Genomic DNA, 17,338 nt, shown 5'->3' with positions numbered 1-17,338 from the left:
GTGCATGCTGCTCCTGGTCAGAGGAGCTCAAGCCCAACCCAGCCGCAGCAAAGAGTGTCTCAACTTCGAGCACTCCCTCGCTGTGCTCCCCGGGGCACGCGCCCCGTTTGCAAAGGTAGCAGCCGCAGCAGGCACACGTGGGGGCCGGAGCAGGGTGCCCGCAGGGCAGAGTGAAGGAGACGCGCGCGCCGGTCGCTTGGCACGTTGCACACTTCGCCGCCGGGGCTTTGTCAGCCAGTCATACGTCACAAGACTCCGAGCCCGCACGCGAGGCACAGGCGGAACGCAGAGGGGCGAGGCTGACCTCGCGCCACAGCATCCGGGCCGTTATTGCCCACTCACTCCGCCCTCTCCCCACCTGTGCGCTCCCCCGCCGTCCCCCCCAGAACGGACCGTTACGTCAGTCCAGGTGCTTTCCCTGGGGCGGAGTTTCGAGCGCCCCAGATAGGCGGAGGCTAGTGGTTGGTTGGGAGTGCGCATGCGCCTGACGGCGGCGGACGAGCGAGCCGCCGACTGTAAGGCAGGAAAGCCGGAGCGCGCGGCGGGCTGGGGCTTGCGCTCGCCGCCGTTCGTGCTCCGGGCGGAGGGAGCGGGTAGGCGGGAGGTTATGAGCCTGCCGGACTTCAGCGGTCATCCTCGCTCCGGCCGCCGCCATGGCACCCCCTATAGAGCAGGAGTTCCAGGATATCGACACCGTTAACGACTGGCAGGCTCGCTACCTTGTGAGTGAACGCGGGGCTCCCTGGATCGGGAGGGGAGGAGGAGCAGGAGGGGAGGACGGGGCAGTCGGCTCCGGCCGGCACGCGCGGCTCTTGTCCCGTACTGGGAAGCGGAAGTCGTTGGGCCACAGTTTGATTTCAGGTGCGCGCAGCAGCGCTAGCACCCGCTGCCTCCTGGAGCGCTGTCTGCGCATGCTCCGAGAAGGGCCGGCAGAAGAAGGGGAGACTTGCCCCTCTAATACGCATGTTCAGTAAAGAAGAGGCACTTGGGACTGGCAGGAGCACGCATGCGTCAAATGCGGGGGGGGGTATGCGCGGAGTATGAGGAGCGTGCTGGTTGTAGTGCGCATGCGCCAGCAGCCCGAGGCGCTTTAACGTGCGCACGCGCGTTTTAGTTAATTTTTCGTCTTTCTCCCTTTTCACTTCCTCGACTGGCCTCCTGGACTCTGCCTAGCGCCGCGCCTACGAGTGGTTGTCACGCTGCTCTGCCGGGCGCCTCGTGCCCTTCGCGCGCGGCTCGCCCCCTACGTCCTGGGTTTCGCTCTGCGGGTCTAGTGAGCAGTAGCTATGAAATGCTCTCGGCGTCGCGATGGTCTTGGTGGAGACTGGTGCTGCGGCATTCATGTTCCTTGATTGACAGCAGAGGTGGGGAAACCTCTGGCCCCCGGGTGCCTACATCCGGCACCCGAGGCTCAGAGCTCCCCAGCTTTGGGGAACCCAGCACCGCCCTACCATAGTCTACTGCCCTCTTCCCCGAGCTCTGGTGTGTGCGGGGAATGTGGGAAGTGGCTTTGTCTTTCTTAATCAGGGCACGTCTGCACTGGGGAGTTGTTTCGAAAGGCGAGCATCCACACTACCAAGCCTGTTTAAAAATAACACGCCCATTATTTTCTAATAACTCTAGCTTGTGAAGAAGGTGATAGTGTGGATATAGCCTCTGGGACCACTTAAGTGAGGGATGGGTTTTTGTTATTGCTTTTCACTTGTGTGTAGCCCCCCAACTGACTTAGAACCTAAAAATGGCCGTACTGGGTCAGACCAAAAGTCCATCCAGCCCAGTATCCTGTCTGCTAACAGTGGCCAGCAACAGGTGCCCCAGAGAGGATGGACTGAAGACAATGATCAAGCGATTTGTCTTCTGCCATCCCTCTCCAGCCTCTGACAAACAGGCCAAGGACACCATTTTATCCCCTGGATAATAGCCTTTTATGGACCTAACCTCCATGAAATTATCTAGCTTATTATTTAACTTCTGTGGATGAGTGGCCCCCAACCCAGAAAAAGTTCCCCATGCCCTGGTTTGCAGCATTGATTGCTTATAAAGGTTTAATGGCATCCTCAGTGGAAGTACTTCACAGGTTATCCTATTACTAGAATTTGCATAACTGCCTTTAATGCCCTATGGCAGTGGTTCCCAAACTTTTTTGGCACCATGCCCCCCTTTTTGTTTTTTGAAAAACCCTCAACCCCCCCAAATAGCTGCAAAACTTGAGCGCAAAAAAACCCAAAAACTTGATGGGGGTGGGGGGTTGGGTCGCCTCGCACACACCCCTGGAATTTCTTCAGGCCCCCCAGTTTGGGAACCTGTGCCCTAGGGCATAGTTGCTCTGATCCAGGTGACCCATCTTTGCTAATAATTTGTGCTCATATCCTTTGTTTTATAAAACCTTAATTCAGCTATGCAAACATTGCTAACCTAGTGTGCCCAACAACTCACAGATCTATTGGATGTTAGGCCCCTCTTACAAATCAGAAATATTCAGCATTAAGTGAATGTGACTTGCCTAAGGCTACATACAATTTCTGAAAAGTTGGGAATAGATAGCAGACCTGTTGCCTTTCTGTTACATTGTGCTGTGCTTTCATTCTGTTGAACTAAAATTTCAACATACTTTACCCCGAAACACTATATTTTAAATATATATGCAGGTTAGGCACAATATCTAACAGTGAAATAATTCCAAGGCTTGAGTTAAACAGAGCAGATGATAAACTAAGCAAAACTTTACAGATGGCAAGTGTACCAGTTCTGTAATCAATATTGTTTACTGTTACTAGCAAAATGTATGCAGAATATTGCATAGTGTATGTCCATAATGTGTAAATTACCTGGCTTAAACCATTTTAATTTTATGAAAATACATCTGTTATAGTAAACTCACATGAAAATGTAAACAAATTCTGTAAGGCTTTTCAGTTACAGATTTTCTGTTTTAAATTTAGCTATATTATGTAACTTTAATGAGAATAGATACCTCCAAATTCTGCCATTCTAGGTTTATGCTGTGGAGTGTTTTCACTTATCTCTTATGAGCAATTTTTCATTTATCTGTGCTCAATATGTTTTAGATGTAATATTTCTGAAGTCTTATTAAATAAAATATAAACCAAGGAGATTATTGCTTCTGTGTCGCAGAAACTATTTATGCAAGTATTTGTATTGGTGTGAGTTCACATGAAATTAGCACATATTTAAGTCCTCAATGATTAAAGTAAAGTTTTTTTTCTTTCTGCCCTCCCACCCCATATTGTTGGGTAGTGGATATTGAGGGCAAGGGAGACTATAATGCTCAGGGAATTCCCAAGGAGAAATTCATGGATGAAAGAAGGTGGGATTTCCTCCCTTGTAGAGTGAGCCCTGCAATTGCATGGGCTTGTTGGTGTTGCGAAATACCATGGATCTCTAGAAATAGTTCAGGAATTTCTGTTAGATATATTAAAAAACGGTAATGTAACCATTACAAAAAAAAGTGGCAGTTACACACTGTGGGCTCTGCAATGTAAAGCTTATTATACGGCAGAGCTTGCATTGGGGCCAGAAGCCAGTGTGTGCCAGGAGCTTGCACCTAGCTGCCGGCCCCACTCCGAGGAGCCAGCTGTGCTGAGGACTCTGCAGTATAAGCTTTATACTGCAGAGCCCACAGCGAGAGGCAACAGCCAGCTTCCCGGGAGCAAGACCGGCACACTGGGAGCCAGCTTACCAGCACCCAGCTTCTGGCCCCGCTCCCAGGGAGCTGGCTGCCACCCTGCGCTGCAGGGTCTGATACAGAGCCTTCAGTGCTGGCTGGCAGCCAGTTCCCTGGGAGCAGGGCTGCGAATCAGTGTGTAACCCGTTATGGGAATGGATAAGATCATGATTATCAGGTAACCATTTAAAGTTTTTTAAACTGTTACTCTTGCATTCCTAATTTTCCTAGAAGATTGTTTTGTGCTGCTACTTGGTCCATGCAGTGATGACTACCTGATTAACATTTGTGGAGTTGCTGGAAGATGATGCCTCTTATTACACCTGCACTGATTGTGCCCTTCACAGTTGTGGAGCCAAGTTCTAAGGAGGGAGCATCTGTGATATTGGTGTGATTTCGTTGAGCTCAACTCACCTCCAACAGTTTTTGGGTCCTTGTAATTGTGTTCTGTTAGTTTAACCTCTGTGGTATGTCAGAGAGGTTAGTATATAAACATACTGAGAGAAGGGATTAAAGTAATACATTTGTATTTTATTACTTGATAAATAAAAGGTTTCCTCTGGATATTTTTGTTTTAACTTTGGTATTTCTAGTAGATTGAGCTGTTCCAAAATTATCATTAAGTTGTGTGTGCAATTTTAAATGCACACATCTTTAAGATACTTTTTTAAAAAAAAGTGATGTATAGTTTCCCATAATATCACTAATGCATAAATGCTAAATTTGTTTATATGTATTGATACTTCAATAAAAGTGAAGATCCTATTCACATGTAATAGGATCCAGATTCATTTTAGGTTGCAGTTCCACAGAAATCATTTCTGATTATGCCTGTTTTCAGAAGGAGCAGGGGAGAAGGGCTCATTTGAAATGAGGATGTGCAGAAGGTAGATAGAGTGAAGGAAGCCCATGAGGCGATTACAATAGTCAAGGCAAAGAATAGTCAGGACCATGGCAATTGCTTTGCTGGAGGGAAAATACAGGAAGAATGTATTTTGAGTTATGTAGGACCTTGTCAGAAGTAGCAGCAGCACTGGTATGGAGAAAAGATGGACAAGATGCTACTTCAAAATTTAAAAACAATTACAGGCAGTCCCCGAGTTACACGGATCCGACTTATTCCGCAGTTACGAACGGGGCTTTTCTTGCCCCGGAGGACGGGAGCGGCGGGACACCCCAGCAGACCAGGCTTTTCTCGCCGACGACGCCTGGGGTAGAGCAGCTGAGGTGCGGCGCTGCGGGGACCTACCCGGCAGCGCCCCAGCTGCTCTTTCCCAAGTGTCCAAATTCAGCTGCTGTTGAAACTGATCAGCGGCTGATTCCAAGAAGCCCAGGGCAGAGCAACTCTGCCTCAGGCTTCCTGTAGTCAGCCGCTGGTCAGTTTCAGCAGCGGCTGAATCTGGACACCAGTTCCGACTTACATACAAATTCAACTTAAGAACAAACCTACAGTCCCTATCTTGTACGTAACCCGGGGACTGCCTGTATTTATCTCAGACAATTTCTGCGAATGGTACTCTAGCCATCTTTTCACCTGGGGAAGAGAACAAATACAGCCTCTAATACATCTTGGCCACAGGGAGAGAATGCTTGTTTCAGAGGGTGGAGGGACATATAAGCAGGGGAGGCAGATATTTTAGACCTGATTCTGATCAACAGAGAGGGATTGCTTGTGAATCTGAAGCTAGAAGGCAGTTTGGGTGATAAAATTGGTAATTCCTAAGCAGAGGGAGGAAGGAGTAGTAGAACAAGGACAACAGATTTCATAAAAGCAGACTTCAACAAAACAGAACTGGTAGATACAATTTTCGGTAAGAACACCTAAAGGAAAACGTGTCAGGAGAGCTGGCATTTAGAGATTAAAGTGGGGGAACTGTTTTTGGGTCAGGAGTCACTGACCCACAGAAAAATCAGTTGGGGAGCCACACTAGGGGCAGGGTTAATTCTTCTGGGGGCTGGGTTTCCCTCTAGGACTGGGTTGGTAAATTTGTCAACCCTCCCCCATTTGGCTCCAGGGATGGGGCCAAAAACGATGGGGTCAGTGTACAGGAGGGGGCTGACAGGAAGTGGAGTGGAGAGGGAGTACTGGGTCTGGGCCAGAGGTAGGGGGCAGGAGTGAACAGAGGTTGGGTGTCTGAGAAGGAGATTGGGGACAGGAGATTGGGGTGCTTACCTGGTGCAGCCCCTCTTTGGTTGTAGACACTGTCCCCTGCTGCTCCCATTGGCCACCATTCCTGGCTAGTGGAAGTGATGGGAATGTAGCCTGCAAGCAAGTGCAGGAAGAGAAATTCCCTATGCTGCTGTTCCCCTCAGCTCGGGGGAAAAGGGGCAACAGGAGCAGGCAGAACCACTTCCTTCCCCCCCCCCCCCCACCAGCCAGAGCCAGCCACACAGGAGCTTCAGCACTTACTCTCTGCTGTTTTCCCCCGCAGTAGGGAGCCAGCACTTGGAGACTCAGTGTGGGGCTGGAGCATTAGCACCAACTTGCCCTGCTGCAAGGAAAAGCCCTGACCCTCACCACAGGCCAGATCAAAGCAAGCCAGGGGATGGATCTGGTCCATAGTTTTCCAATCCCTGTATTAAAGGTGTAATAGTAGACTACCCAGGAGAGAAGGAAAGATTGGAAAAATATTAAGAGGCTAATGTGGCTCCATCAAGAGCTCTTAAGTTCTCTAAAAATCAAAGGGAATCCTACAAAAAGTTACTCCTTGGAGAATTGTATGCCTAAAAGATGAAAAAAAAATCTACACACAATTTTAAAATTCTGCATTTCTTATCAATAAACTAGGCAAATACAACTTAGATGGGGCTACTATAAGGTGGGTGCATAACTGGCTGGGTAACTGTTCTCAGAGAGTAGTCCAGGATTGGAGCGCACTCAGAAAAAAGCTGGGGGGTCCATGCTCAGTAACTCCTCCCCTGCCCTACCAGAGTTTCTGGAGCAATGCAAACAGCTCATTTGCAGTGTTCAGGCTCTGGAGGGGAGAGTGGGGACTGATTGGGGTGCTTGGAGGAAAGAGGCAGGGTGGCTGAAGAGCACAGCCCCATAACTGCATCCAAGGGCCCTCATCCTAGCTCTGTCAATACTAGCCCCTCAGTTGACCATCACTGGCCAGATACATTGCCAGGTTCGGGACTAGTCAGGTGGCCCCAAGAGTGCTGAACCAGAGGGGTTCAACCCATATTAAATAGTTAAGTTAAATGCTAGGCAGAAACGAAGTCCTGGAGCAAAAGTCAACCTTGAAGAACTATATTAAAATTATTTTTAAATACATTTTTTTTTTTTTTTTGCTTTGCAGAATTTTATTCAGAATGACTGGAGTTTATTCTCTCTAGATATGTGCTCATTTTTTCCCAAGGGATGGCAGAATGTCATCTACATCTACACGTTCCGCTTAAATGGATTCCCTGCCATACTGTTCGTGGGCAGATTCTGCTTTCCAAGGGTCCTACTTGCTCAGTTCTGGCTACAGCCTTTTGGGCAACCTGTCCCCTGGCTCAGGGACTGCTTTGGCTGGTGTGAGGCCCAGGGCGCAGCTCACTTGTACCAGGAACGGAGGCAGGCTCCCATGCCCTGGGATGCTATGACTTGCTCTAAGGCCGCTTGCTTGCACCACTGTTCTTGGTGCTCATGGGCTGCTGGGCCAGTAGGCTCAGGAGAAGTGCGAGGCACCCCACGTCCCCAGCCACTGGCCACCCCATCCACTGCTGCGCCCTGTGTGACTATGTCCCGAGCCCAGCACTGAGCCATCCTGGTGAGACCCAAGCCCAGCCTGGCTCCCTCCCGTCCAGCCATGAGTGGGGCTTGCAGCAGTGAGCGGTGCTTCTACAAGGTGGGCAAGGAGGTGTCCAGCAGCATTGACCTGAGTGACCTGGGCCCCCTTTGCCTGGTGCTGCAGTCCCACCCTACTTCCTTCCCTGTGCAGTTGGAGCACCAGCGCTGGCTTCCCAGTGGGGGTTGGAGAGAAAGCCCTGAGCCTTGCTGCATGGGGAAGAAGTGCTCCTGGGTTGAGGGAACAGAAGCGTGCTGGCACACTGCCTGGAGACTTTCCCAGCGCTCCATTGACCAGATTCTGGCTAATGGGAGCAGTGGGGAACCAAGTCTGGGGCTAGCATAGGGCCCAAGACAAGTATCCACAACCCCCTCATGCCCAGACCCTGTACCCCCAGCCCACTCCTGCTCCTCGGTCCTGACCAGACACCCTGCCCCCACCCTGCTCCTGCCTCTCATCCCCAGCCCCTTCACTTGCCCCCTCTGTCAAGCACCCCCCCATAGTTCCCTCACCCACTACGTCCACCAAGACCCTGCACTCCCAGCCCACTCCTGCCCCCTCCCACCTGCCCAGACACCCTGCTCCTGCCCCACAGCCCCAGCCCACTCACCTCCTCCTACCCCGTGTGGCTGAGACACTACGCCTCAGCCTGCTCCTGCCTCCTCCCCTGCTTCTGACACCCTGCACCCTTCTTTGCTCCTGCACCCTCTCTCCTGGCCAGACACCCTACCTCCCACCCAGACCACTCACCCTCAGCCCCTCCTACACCCTACCTCCTGCCCAGATTCTGTGCCCCCTGTCACACCCCTCACTTTTGGCCCCACCCCAAAGCCTAGAGACCCACCAAATCCACTAACCCTTGAATCCCAGAAGAGTTAATATGACCTGAGGCCTTGAACCTCAGTCCCTCCCCATGGGGCTGGTGCACCAGGGGAGTGAGGTGTTGCAGTTGGGGGGTCACATTTGAGGATTGGGGTTTTTAAGAGGGGCTTTTTTTGCTTCTTGTGTGGTCTCCAACTGATTTTTCTGTAGGTTAGTGGGGAACGTTTTTTGGGTTGGGGGCCATCTCTGCCATAAATGAAGACAATGTTAAAACCTTCTTGTGTTGGATATAATATTTTACTTTATTTAAAATGAAGCCTGGCCAACAAGACTCTCATTGGGAACCAGCCTCCATTTGGCAACAGCATCCAGTCCCCGGCCCTGCTCTTGGGGCAGATTCCCCGCAGTACAGTCCCCATTTGGCTGCAGAAAGGGCTGCTGGCAGCCTCCTTCCTGCTGCAGCATGATCTGGCTGCAGCAGAGAGAGGGAGTTGGCAAGCATAGAGAGCTGGAGCACAGCCCCCTAGTTCAACTTTTTTTTTTAATTTTCAGGAAATTCGGAATAAATCCAATGACTATCCTCATAGAGTTGCAAAATATCCAGAAAACAGAAATCGAAATAGATACAGAGATGTCAGCCCGTGTAAGTAAATATCTTTTAATCAGTGTGATTAAATATATAATGAAAATGTAGTTTGGTCTCTAGATTTGTTACTCATGATTTCTTTGAGAAGTATCTATTTAAGTTTATTTTAATCTTAGAAAATTTTGGTCATTCTGTAAACTGGCTTGCATGATAAAATTTGTACCTGGGGAAAAGTAAGCCAGTGACTATTACGACCATTGTTACAGTGATAGGTAAAATGGTAGTTATAAACACAGTGTAAAAATACATAAATGTTTTTGAGCAAGCAAGATGGACTAACTTTAAAAATACATAAATGTTTTTGAGCAAGCAAGATGGACTAACTTTAACCATGATTTAAATGAGCAAGCAGGCCACTTTGATTTACTCAAACTTCTATTTTATTTTGTATTTGTGTTTGTTTTCCTAAAGATGTTGGTTTTAATTGGTTGCTATAATTTGTTATTAATCAGTAGTGTTCAAAAACAGGGGCCCATTGTGCTAGCAACTAGGGGGCTGTGTCTAGACTGGCCAGTTTTTCCAGAAAATCAGCCGCTTTTCCGGAAAAACTAGCCAGCTCTCTACACTGGCTGTTTGAATTTCCGCAAAAGCACTGGCTTCCTACTGTAAGAAATCAGTGCTTCTTGCGGAAATACTATGCTGCTCCCGTTCAGGCAAAAGTCCCTTTTGCGCAAAGCTTTTGTGCAAAAGGGCCAGTGTAGACAGCTGAGATTTGTTTTCCGCAAAAAAGCCTCGATCGTGAAAATGGCGATCGGGGCTTTTTTGCAGAAAAGCGCATCTAGATTGGCACGGACTCTTCTGCAAAAAGTGCTTTTGCGGAAAAGTGTCCGTGCCAATCTAGATGCTCTGTTCCGCAAATGCTTTTAACAGAAAACTTTTCCGTTAAAAGCATTTCCGGAAAATCATGCCAATCTAGACGCAGCCGGGATGTAAAATTATGTTTAATTGGTTAACCAGTTAACAGATTAAAGGGGTGGGTGTTGGAGGGGGATGGACCCAGCCCAGCTGAAGTGCCTCCAGCCCCTCTCCCTTTCCCTCCTCCCACCACTGGGCTGGAGCATTCCTCCTGCTGCAGGCAGGGGCTGCAACAGCCAGTTGCAGCAGTACCTACTTATGGGGTGTCCATGCCCACTGCAGTCAGGGTCCTGTCTGGGGTGGGCCACCTGTGGTGCTGGAGCAGTCCCCTGCCTGTGTCAGTGAGAGAACTGGTGGGGGCTGGAACAGCTATCTGGCTTAATATTCCTATTGGGAAATGTGCTACAAACAGAGTGGTCCCTGCCCTCGAAGAGTTTACATGCTAAATAGACAAGACAGGCAGGGAGTGAAGGAAGGGGTAGAATAGGCAAGCAGAGTAAACAATGTTATGTTGGCAAATGCCATTTTAAGTTCCCGGATTCTTTCCGGGGGGAGGGAGAGGCGAGGAGGAGGGCATGTGAAAAGAGTTCTTAGAAGGGGATTAGTTAAAGGGAAAGCGACCGAGGGGATCCTAGCAGCAGAGGAAAACTGAGATGAAAAGCAAAATGCAGGACAATGTAGCACTTTAAAGACCAACAAGATGGTTTATTAGATGATGAGCTTTCGTGGGCCAGACCCACTTCCTCAGATCAAATAGTGGAAGAAAATTGTCACAACCATATATACCAAAGGATACAATTAAAAAAAAATGAACACATATGAAAAGGACAAATCACATTTCAGAACAGGAGGGGGATGCAGGGGGGGAGGAAGGAAGGTGTCTGTGAATTGATGATATTAGAGGTGGGGAGAGTGGGATGTTTGTGAGTTAATGGTATTAGAGGTGATAATTGGGGAAGCTATCTTGATAATGGGTAAGATAGTTCAAGTGTTTGTTCATTCCTTTTTGGCTTGACATGAATTTGTCGAATTTTAACATGAATGACAGTTCAGAGGATTCCCTTTCAAGTGCAGATGTAAAAGGTCTTTGTAGCAGAATGCAGGTGGTTAAGTCATTGAGAGAGTGTCCTTTCTGGTTAAAATGGCAAAAAACTGTTTTTTCTTTCTGATCTTGTCCGATATCTGTTTTGTGGGCATTAATCCTTTGGCAAAGTGTCTGAGATGTTTGTCCAATGTACATAGCAGATGGACACTTTTGGCACATGATAGCATAGATTATATTTCTGGATGCACAGGAATGTGTGTTCTTGATCTTATAACTCACTTGGTTAGGTCCAATAATGGTATCAGCAGAATGAATATGTGGACAAAGCTGGCAACGGGGTTTGTTGCAAGGGAAGGTACCAGGGTTGGTATTAGTGTGGTATGTCCTGTGGTTGTTGGTAAGAATCATCTTGAGGTTAGGTGGTTGTCTATAGGAGACTATGGGTCTGTCTCCCAGAGCCTCTTGGAGTATGGTATCCTGTTCCAGTATAGGCTGTATACTGAGATGAAAAGGTGAGAGGGAGGGGATCGATTGGACAGTGGATCAGTACAGGATAAAGAATGTCTAATCAAATATAGAAATGTCTCAATGTCCAGAGACAGCTGATTTGGCTCTTAGCTGCTGGTGTTCCTTTAGTTTTCCCCTCAAGATTAGGTCACATGGTGAGGGGGAAAATGGGAGTGTGTGGTGAAGGCAAAGCATGCTTGGGTCCAGATGCCACTCATAGTTCTAGGTCCAGTGAAATACTGGGAGAAAAGGAGTCACTGGCTAGATTCTCTGGCTGTAACTTCGTTGTATATTTTTGATGCCCTATAGCTATGCCTCCTTAAGTATTTAAATAATGGAGTTGATAAATGTATCTTACAGATTGTAAAAATGTAACACTTTGTTAGAAAATTGTGAAAATGTTTATTTCCTAAATTGATTTATCTGATGAAGTGAGCTTTACCTACAAAAGCTCATGCTACTATTAAGGATGTTAATAATCGTGTATTGGTGTAAATATGTAACTGCTGAAATATTTAGCATTTTTACGCAAGGCAGCAGGCGGGAGCTGGTCCTTGTGGGGAGCTGGCTTTTAAGCCGGCTCCCAGTGAGCACTGGCTTGTGCCTGCCCTACCTCTAATAGAGGCAGCAATGTGGGAGGGGGAAGGCAGCTCTGTGGGACCTAGAACATGCAGGGAACTGGCTTGAAAGCTGGCTTCCCATGTGTGCTGGCTCCCGCCTGCCCCCGCACTCCTGCCTCTGTATCAGAGGCAGCAGCTTGTGGGGCAGGCAGCCCCATGGGAGCATGCATATGTGGGGAGCTGGCTTAAAAACTGGCGCCCCACAAGTACCAGCTCGTGTAGTCCCTCCCCTCCACTCCTTCCCTTCTTTCCTCCCCCTGTTTGGCCAGGCTTATCGGTTAATCATGTAAATCAATGATTTTCAAACTGGGGTCTAGTGGTCCATAGATGCTTGCAGCTTGAGCTTGCAGCTTACTCATCTCTGCAATGGGGAGCCCGTGCTGGCGCTCCAGCCTCATGCCTCCTCCCCTAAGATTGGCATGCCAGGATGGCTTCCTGCTGCGGGACTGGGGGGGGGGGGGGGGGAGAAAGCCCTGAGCCTCCCTGCTGGATCTGCCTCATGGGGAAGAAGTGGAGCCAGAAATGACTGAGTGCTACTGTTTCCCTCCCCCGACTGGGGGAACAGCAGTTCATGGACTGTTGCCTGTAGGCTTTCCCTGCTGCTCCCAGAATCTGGCCAACAGGATCAGCGGGAGCCTGTGCTTGGAACATGATGCTTAGGAGTGATGCAGAGTGTGAAAACAGCTAAGTGCTCCCCCAACCCCTCATGTACTCCCCCCTGCTGAAACCCTGCACCCCTCCCCCCGGCCAGATGCCCCTGGTCAGACACTTCACCCCCAGCCTGCTACTGAACCCGCCTTCTGGCCAGACACCCTGTCCCCAGCTCACACTTGAATCTTCCTTTCTGGCCAGAATCTGCACCCTTCCTTGCTCGTGCCCCCTCCCCCTGGCTAGACACCCTATGCCCAGCCTGCTCCTGTACTCTGCTTCCCAACCAGAGCTCACATGCTCCACCTCCTGTCCAGATCCTGCATCATCATCCCTATCCCACTCACTCACAGCCCTGTCATGCACACTGAGCCCATCATTTTTGACCTTACCCCAGAGCCTAGGGGATCTACAAAATCCACTAACCCCAGAACCTCAGAAAAGTTAATCTGGCCTACGGGAAGCTCTGAACCTCAGTCCTGCCTGTCCCTTGTCCTTTTCCCCTCTCTTCCCCCATGGGGCTGGAGCGCCAGGGGAGTGAGGGATCTCATTGGGGGCCACGTCTGTGAGGGTTGCAGGAAGGGGGTGGAAGTGATTTTTTTTTTTTGCTTCAGTTGTATGGCTCCTGAAGGATTTTTCTGTGGGTCAGTGGCCCAGACGCAAAAAGTTTCCCCACCCCTACCATAAATCAAGACCATGTTGAAAGCTTTTGTTGCATATAAATGAATATTTTACTTGAAGTTTGGTAAACTAACATGAGAGAGTTAAAGGACTTAATTGGTTTAATAATTTTGATTAATATTTCTTTTCTTACTGCTTAAATTAAACCATTCTCCCTAACTGCAGCACTAGCCCTGGCTTGGATGTAATTATATAATTAACGGTGAGTTTCTGTTGGCAGCTGGTGGTCCTTGGAAAGGTTTGTATTGAGTGGAGTGAGCCATGGGCCAAAAGTTTGAGCCATTGCTGTAAACATTTGCATGCTAACATCCCTAGATACTATATATTTTTGTTTGTTAGTCTCTAAAGTACCCCAGGACTACTCGTTGTTTTTAGATGTATTCTGTTACTTCTGAATTGCATCAAGCTGCATTTGGATTGAAACTGGAATTACATTAATGCAGAGAACCAGCATCTTAAAAATAGTTTTTGTTAATTACTACAGGGCCCCATGCTCACTACACTTGCCAGCCACCCTCTCAAAGCGACTAGTTGAGTCACAACTCAGCTATTGATAGTCGACTAGCAGCAGCCTTCCCTATTTTCCTCCCTCGTCCCCCCCCACTGCCTCTGATAGCAGCACCCTGGAGACAATGCTGGGGGGAACTGGCTTTTAAGATGGCTCCCCCCAGCACTGGCTCAAGTCCCTCCCAACTTGCTGTGTCTCAGAGGCAGCAAGGGGGGGTACGGGGCATGCAGGAACTCAGGTAGTCCCCGCTCACCCTGTGTTCCCACTGCAGCGTTTCAGCCTTTGAAATGTAGCTAATGGGCTCTTGCTACATTTCAAAGGCTGATGCACCTGCAGTGGGAACCTGCAGTCCCCGCTTGTGCCGTTTCCCCATTGTGTCTCTGCTTCCCCTGTCACGGGGTACGCCCCTGGCATGGGGTGCGCCCCCCTCTTAAGGTCCCGTTGCCTGCTCTATCAGGGGGAATACAACCCTAGCAGTCCTAACATACAAGTTCCTGCCCCTCTATTAGGGTAAACACGGCATTACCAGCCAACATAAAGTTCATGCCCCTCTATCAGGGTAAATACGGCTTTGGAGGCCTAGCCGCTCAGAGAAGCCTCTCCTGGACCGGGGTTGATTACCCAGGGAAGGGAAAATGGTTGGTAGGGGGACCCGGGCCCTCCCTCTCCACTGGGTCCCAGCCCAGGGCCCTTTAGGCAGAGACTATTGCTCCTGCCTGCTCGGCGGGGAATCCGGCCAATACACACCGAGCCAAGCTTTTAGTCCTTTGACCAGGGCTGCTTCCTACCAAGCGCTGGTCCCCTGGGGCCCATTCGCTTCCGAGTCAGTACTTGCCGGGGTTGCAGGTGCTCTCCTGCCTCCCTGGGGTTGGCGGCTGCAGGCTCTGTCTCCAGGTCAGGCACGAGCGGCGCCTCCGGTCTCAGCTGCTGCAGAAACACTGGCCCGGGCTGATCTACTCCCTCGCTGCAGGGCTCCCTCTGCTTTTAATACCCAGGCTCTCCTGGGAGCATGCCCAGCAGGGCTGGAGGGGCAGGGCTTTCTCCTCCAGCTGGGCCTGGGCTACCCCCTGTCCTTCAGTGAGGGACCTGTCTGCCCTGTCACACCCCCCGTGGAGATGATGCTGGGGGGAACTGGCTTTTAAGCTGGCTCCCCCCAGCACCAGCTGCTCCCCTTATCCCCCTGCTGCCTCTGATAGAGGCAGCAAGGGAGTGGGGGAAGCGACTAGTCGAGTCACTATTTGACCATGCTTATCAGATAATCGACTAGGTGCTTACATCCTTATTTCAGACTAGGAGATGGCATCTTCTCTTGCCTACTTTATAATCATATGTTGGAAGAGGATAACAAGTGTTCCTGTTTTTTCAACTCCCAGTCAGTTGTGTTGAATGAACTAGTTATCGAACTGAACTACTTTAATGTTTTCTATATTTCAGTTCGTTATCTTTACCCCTGAAGAAGAATTTTCTGCTTTCAAAAAGCTGGTTTTGCACTTCAACATGCTGTAGTTCCAGGTAGTTGGCCAGTGACTTCCACCAGTTCAGTATTTTGACTTTCTTTAAACTTTTGGTAACCAACATGCTTTACTTGATTATTAACTTTTTATTTAATGTAAATGATTTTAATGAAGCATGCTAAATTTAGTCCATCTAGGTTGTCAGATTTTCATATTTAATTAAATAGGTTTATTCTCATTTGACTTAAATCTGACACCACTTCATTTTTATCATTCTGTGTGACAAATACCAAAATAAACAGTAGTGTATAGCTTAAGATATTTTTAGAGTGTTTCCTCTGATAGCTTTGTTTTGCAGTGTTCTATTTGAATCAGTGTTGGCCAATCTTCAAATGTTAATAAGACATGTTTTCATTTGGCAGCTTTAGCGTCCTTAATTTTTTTTAAATGGCCTATATTTAAGGGTTTGCCATTACATATTTTCCAAAGAATTATAGCTGAAATAGTTCTCTAATTTTCTTCATGCCATATTTCGCAGAGTGCTCATGTCTTGTGATGATCTCTCTGTATATTAAGGATGTTAAAATGTGGATAATCAGCTAAACACGTAGTCAATGGAATTTCCATCAACTAGTAGTTGATAGAAGGGGTGCTCGCTACCCCTGCTGTGGCTTTGCAGTTTGAATGTAGTAGGAGCCAGGTGGCTCTTGCTACATTTAAAAGGCAGAGCTGCAGTGGGGGATTGGTCACAAGCCAGGAATCAGCTGATTCCTGGCTCACCCAGTCCTAGACTCTTGGCCTTTGCCTCCCCTGCCTCACTCTGTGGAGACGGTGCTGGGAGGACCTGACTTTTAAGCCAGCTCCCCTTTGTGCTGCCTCTTATGGAGGCAGTGGCTGGATGGGGAAACAACTAGTTGAGTATTGACTTAACCGATGAGCCTAGGCTTATTGGTAGTTGACTACTTGAGTAGTATCCCTACTATATTAAAGTTTCCTGCAGGATGACAGTGATGTAATTTAGGTCCTCATGCTGCTGCCCACCTCTGCCTCCGTCCTCAGCCACTTGCTGAGGCTAGCCTCAGCACAGTCCCCTCCAGGCATGGGCTGCTCCAGCTGGGCTACACTGCTGGGGAGGAGCTGCTGGGGCTGGGTCCCCTCTGCCATCCAAGCCTGACTTGCCCCCCCCAACCCCGGAGTCTCCCCCCGCATCCTCTCCCCCATCCAAGCCTGATGCTCCCCAGCCTACTCCTTCCCCCTCTCTCTTGGCCAGACACCTACCCCCAAAGAGCGGGGCGGATGGTGAACGTAGCGAGCCGGGGGCACCCCCCCCCCCAGTTTTCTATATAAAAATATTTATGGTTTAATCAAAACTTGTTACCTAATAAGTCAGATATCCTAATGCTCAGATAATAATCTTGAGAATCAACAAGACAAGTCTCGATGTGACTTCTTTGGGAATCCAGGTCTAGAGGCTCTCCAAATATTATAGGCAAAACAGATTAATGGTTTATAACTTCTCTTTTAATGTTAGATTTCTGAGAATGGCAAAGACAACGGAAAAGGCACCATGATCCAGTGACTATAGCGTGTGAGCCTGCAGATCTGGAAACCAGTGTTTTGTTTCTAGTTCTGGCATATAGCCAAAGCCACATACAGAATAAGTCTCTGGGGCCAAAACTTGCAAAACTGATCTTGCCAGCCCAGTCAGACACCTGATGTTTTACTTTTGAGAAGCACTGGTAATCTGCATTTCCAGTTGAACTGAGTGGTAATTGCAAGTGGTCAGTACATATCAAAGTTAAGCCACAAATGTCTTAGATTTAGTCATCCAAAATCAGTGGCTGTAGTGGTAAATATGTGAATTTGGTAAATCTCCACTTCAGTTTCTCCATCTGTAAAAATGAGGATTTTTTATGCTTTGAAATCACTGGATAAAGTGTACTATACAGGTATAAAATTCTAATAACAAAACATGAGTCTTTATGGAACTAGTAGAAGTGTCTTTTTAATAAGCTTCTGTTTTTATCTCCACCAAATTTTAAGTGTTCTATGCTTGGTCTGTCTCACGTTGAATTTTTCGATTGGCATTAGTAA

The 17,338-nt window shown here is 48.6% G+C and overlaps 1 protein-coding gene across 4 annotated transcripts in view; it reads left to right on the top strand.

Moving 5' to 3' along the window:
• Positions 1-467: 467 nt before the first annotated feature.
• PTPN2 (protein tyrosine phosphatase non-receptor type 2) overlaps positions 468-17,338 on the top strand; it is a 72,828-nt gene continuing 55,957 nt past the window's right edge. The window contains exons 1-2 of one of the 4 annotated variants that reach the window (XM_006117499.5): positions 468-722; positions 8,833-8,923. In XM_006117499.5, the coding sequence (XP_006117561.3) occupies positions 654-722; positions 8,833-8,923 (160 nt within the window). In that variant the 5' untranslated portion in view covers positions 468-653. The remainder of the gene's footprint in view (positions 723-8,832; positions 8,924-17,338) is intronic. The other 3 variants (XM_075921005.2, XM_006117500.5, XM_075921006.2) reach the window with 3 other exon arrangements.

This window comes from Pelodiscus sinensis, chromosome 2 (assembly GCF_052426305.1).
Source record: "Pelodiscus sinensis isolate ZL-2025 chromosome 2, ASM5242630v1, whole genome shotgun sequence".
In the NCBI taxonomy this organism is placed as follows: Eukaryota; Metazoa; Chordata; order Testudines; family Trionychidae; genus Pelodiscus; species Pelodiscus sinensis.
This window is presented reverse-complemented; position numbering and strand designations above follow the sequence as displayed.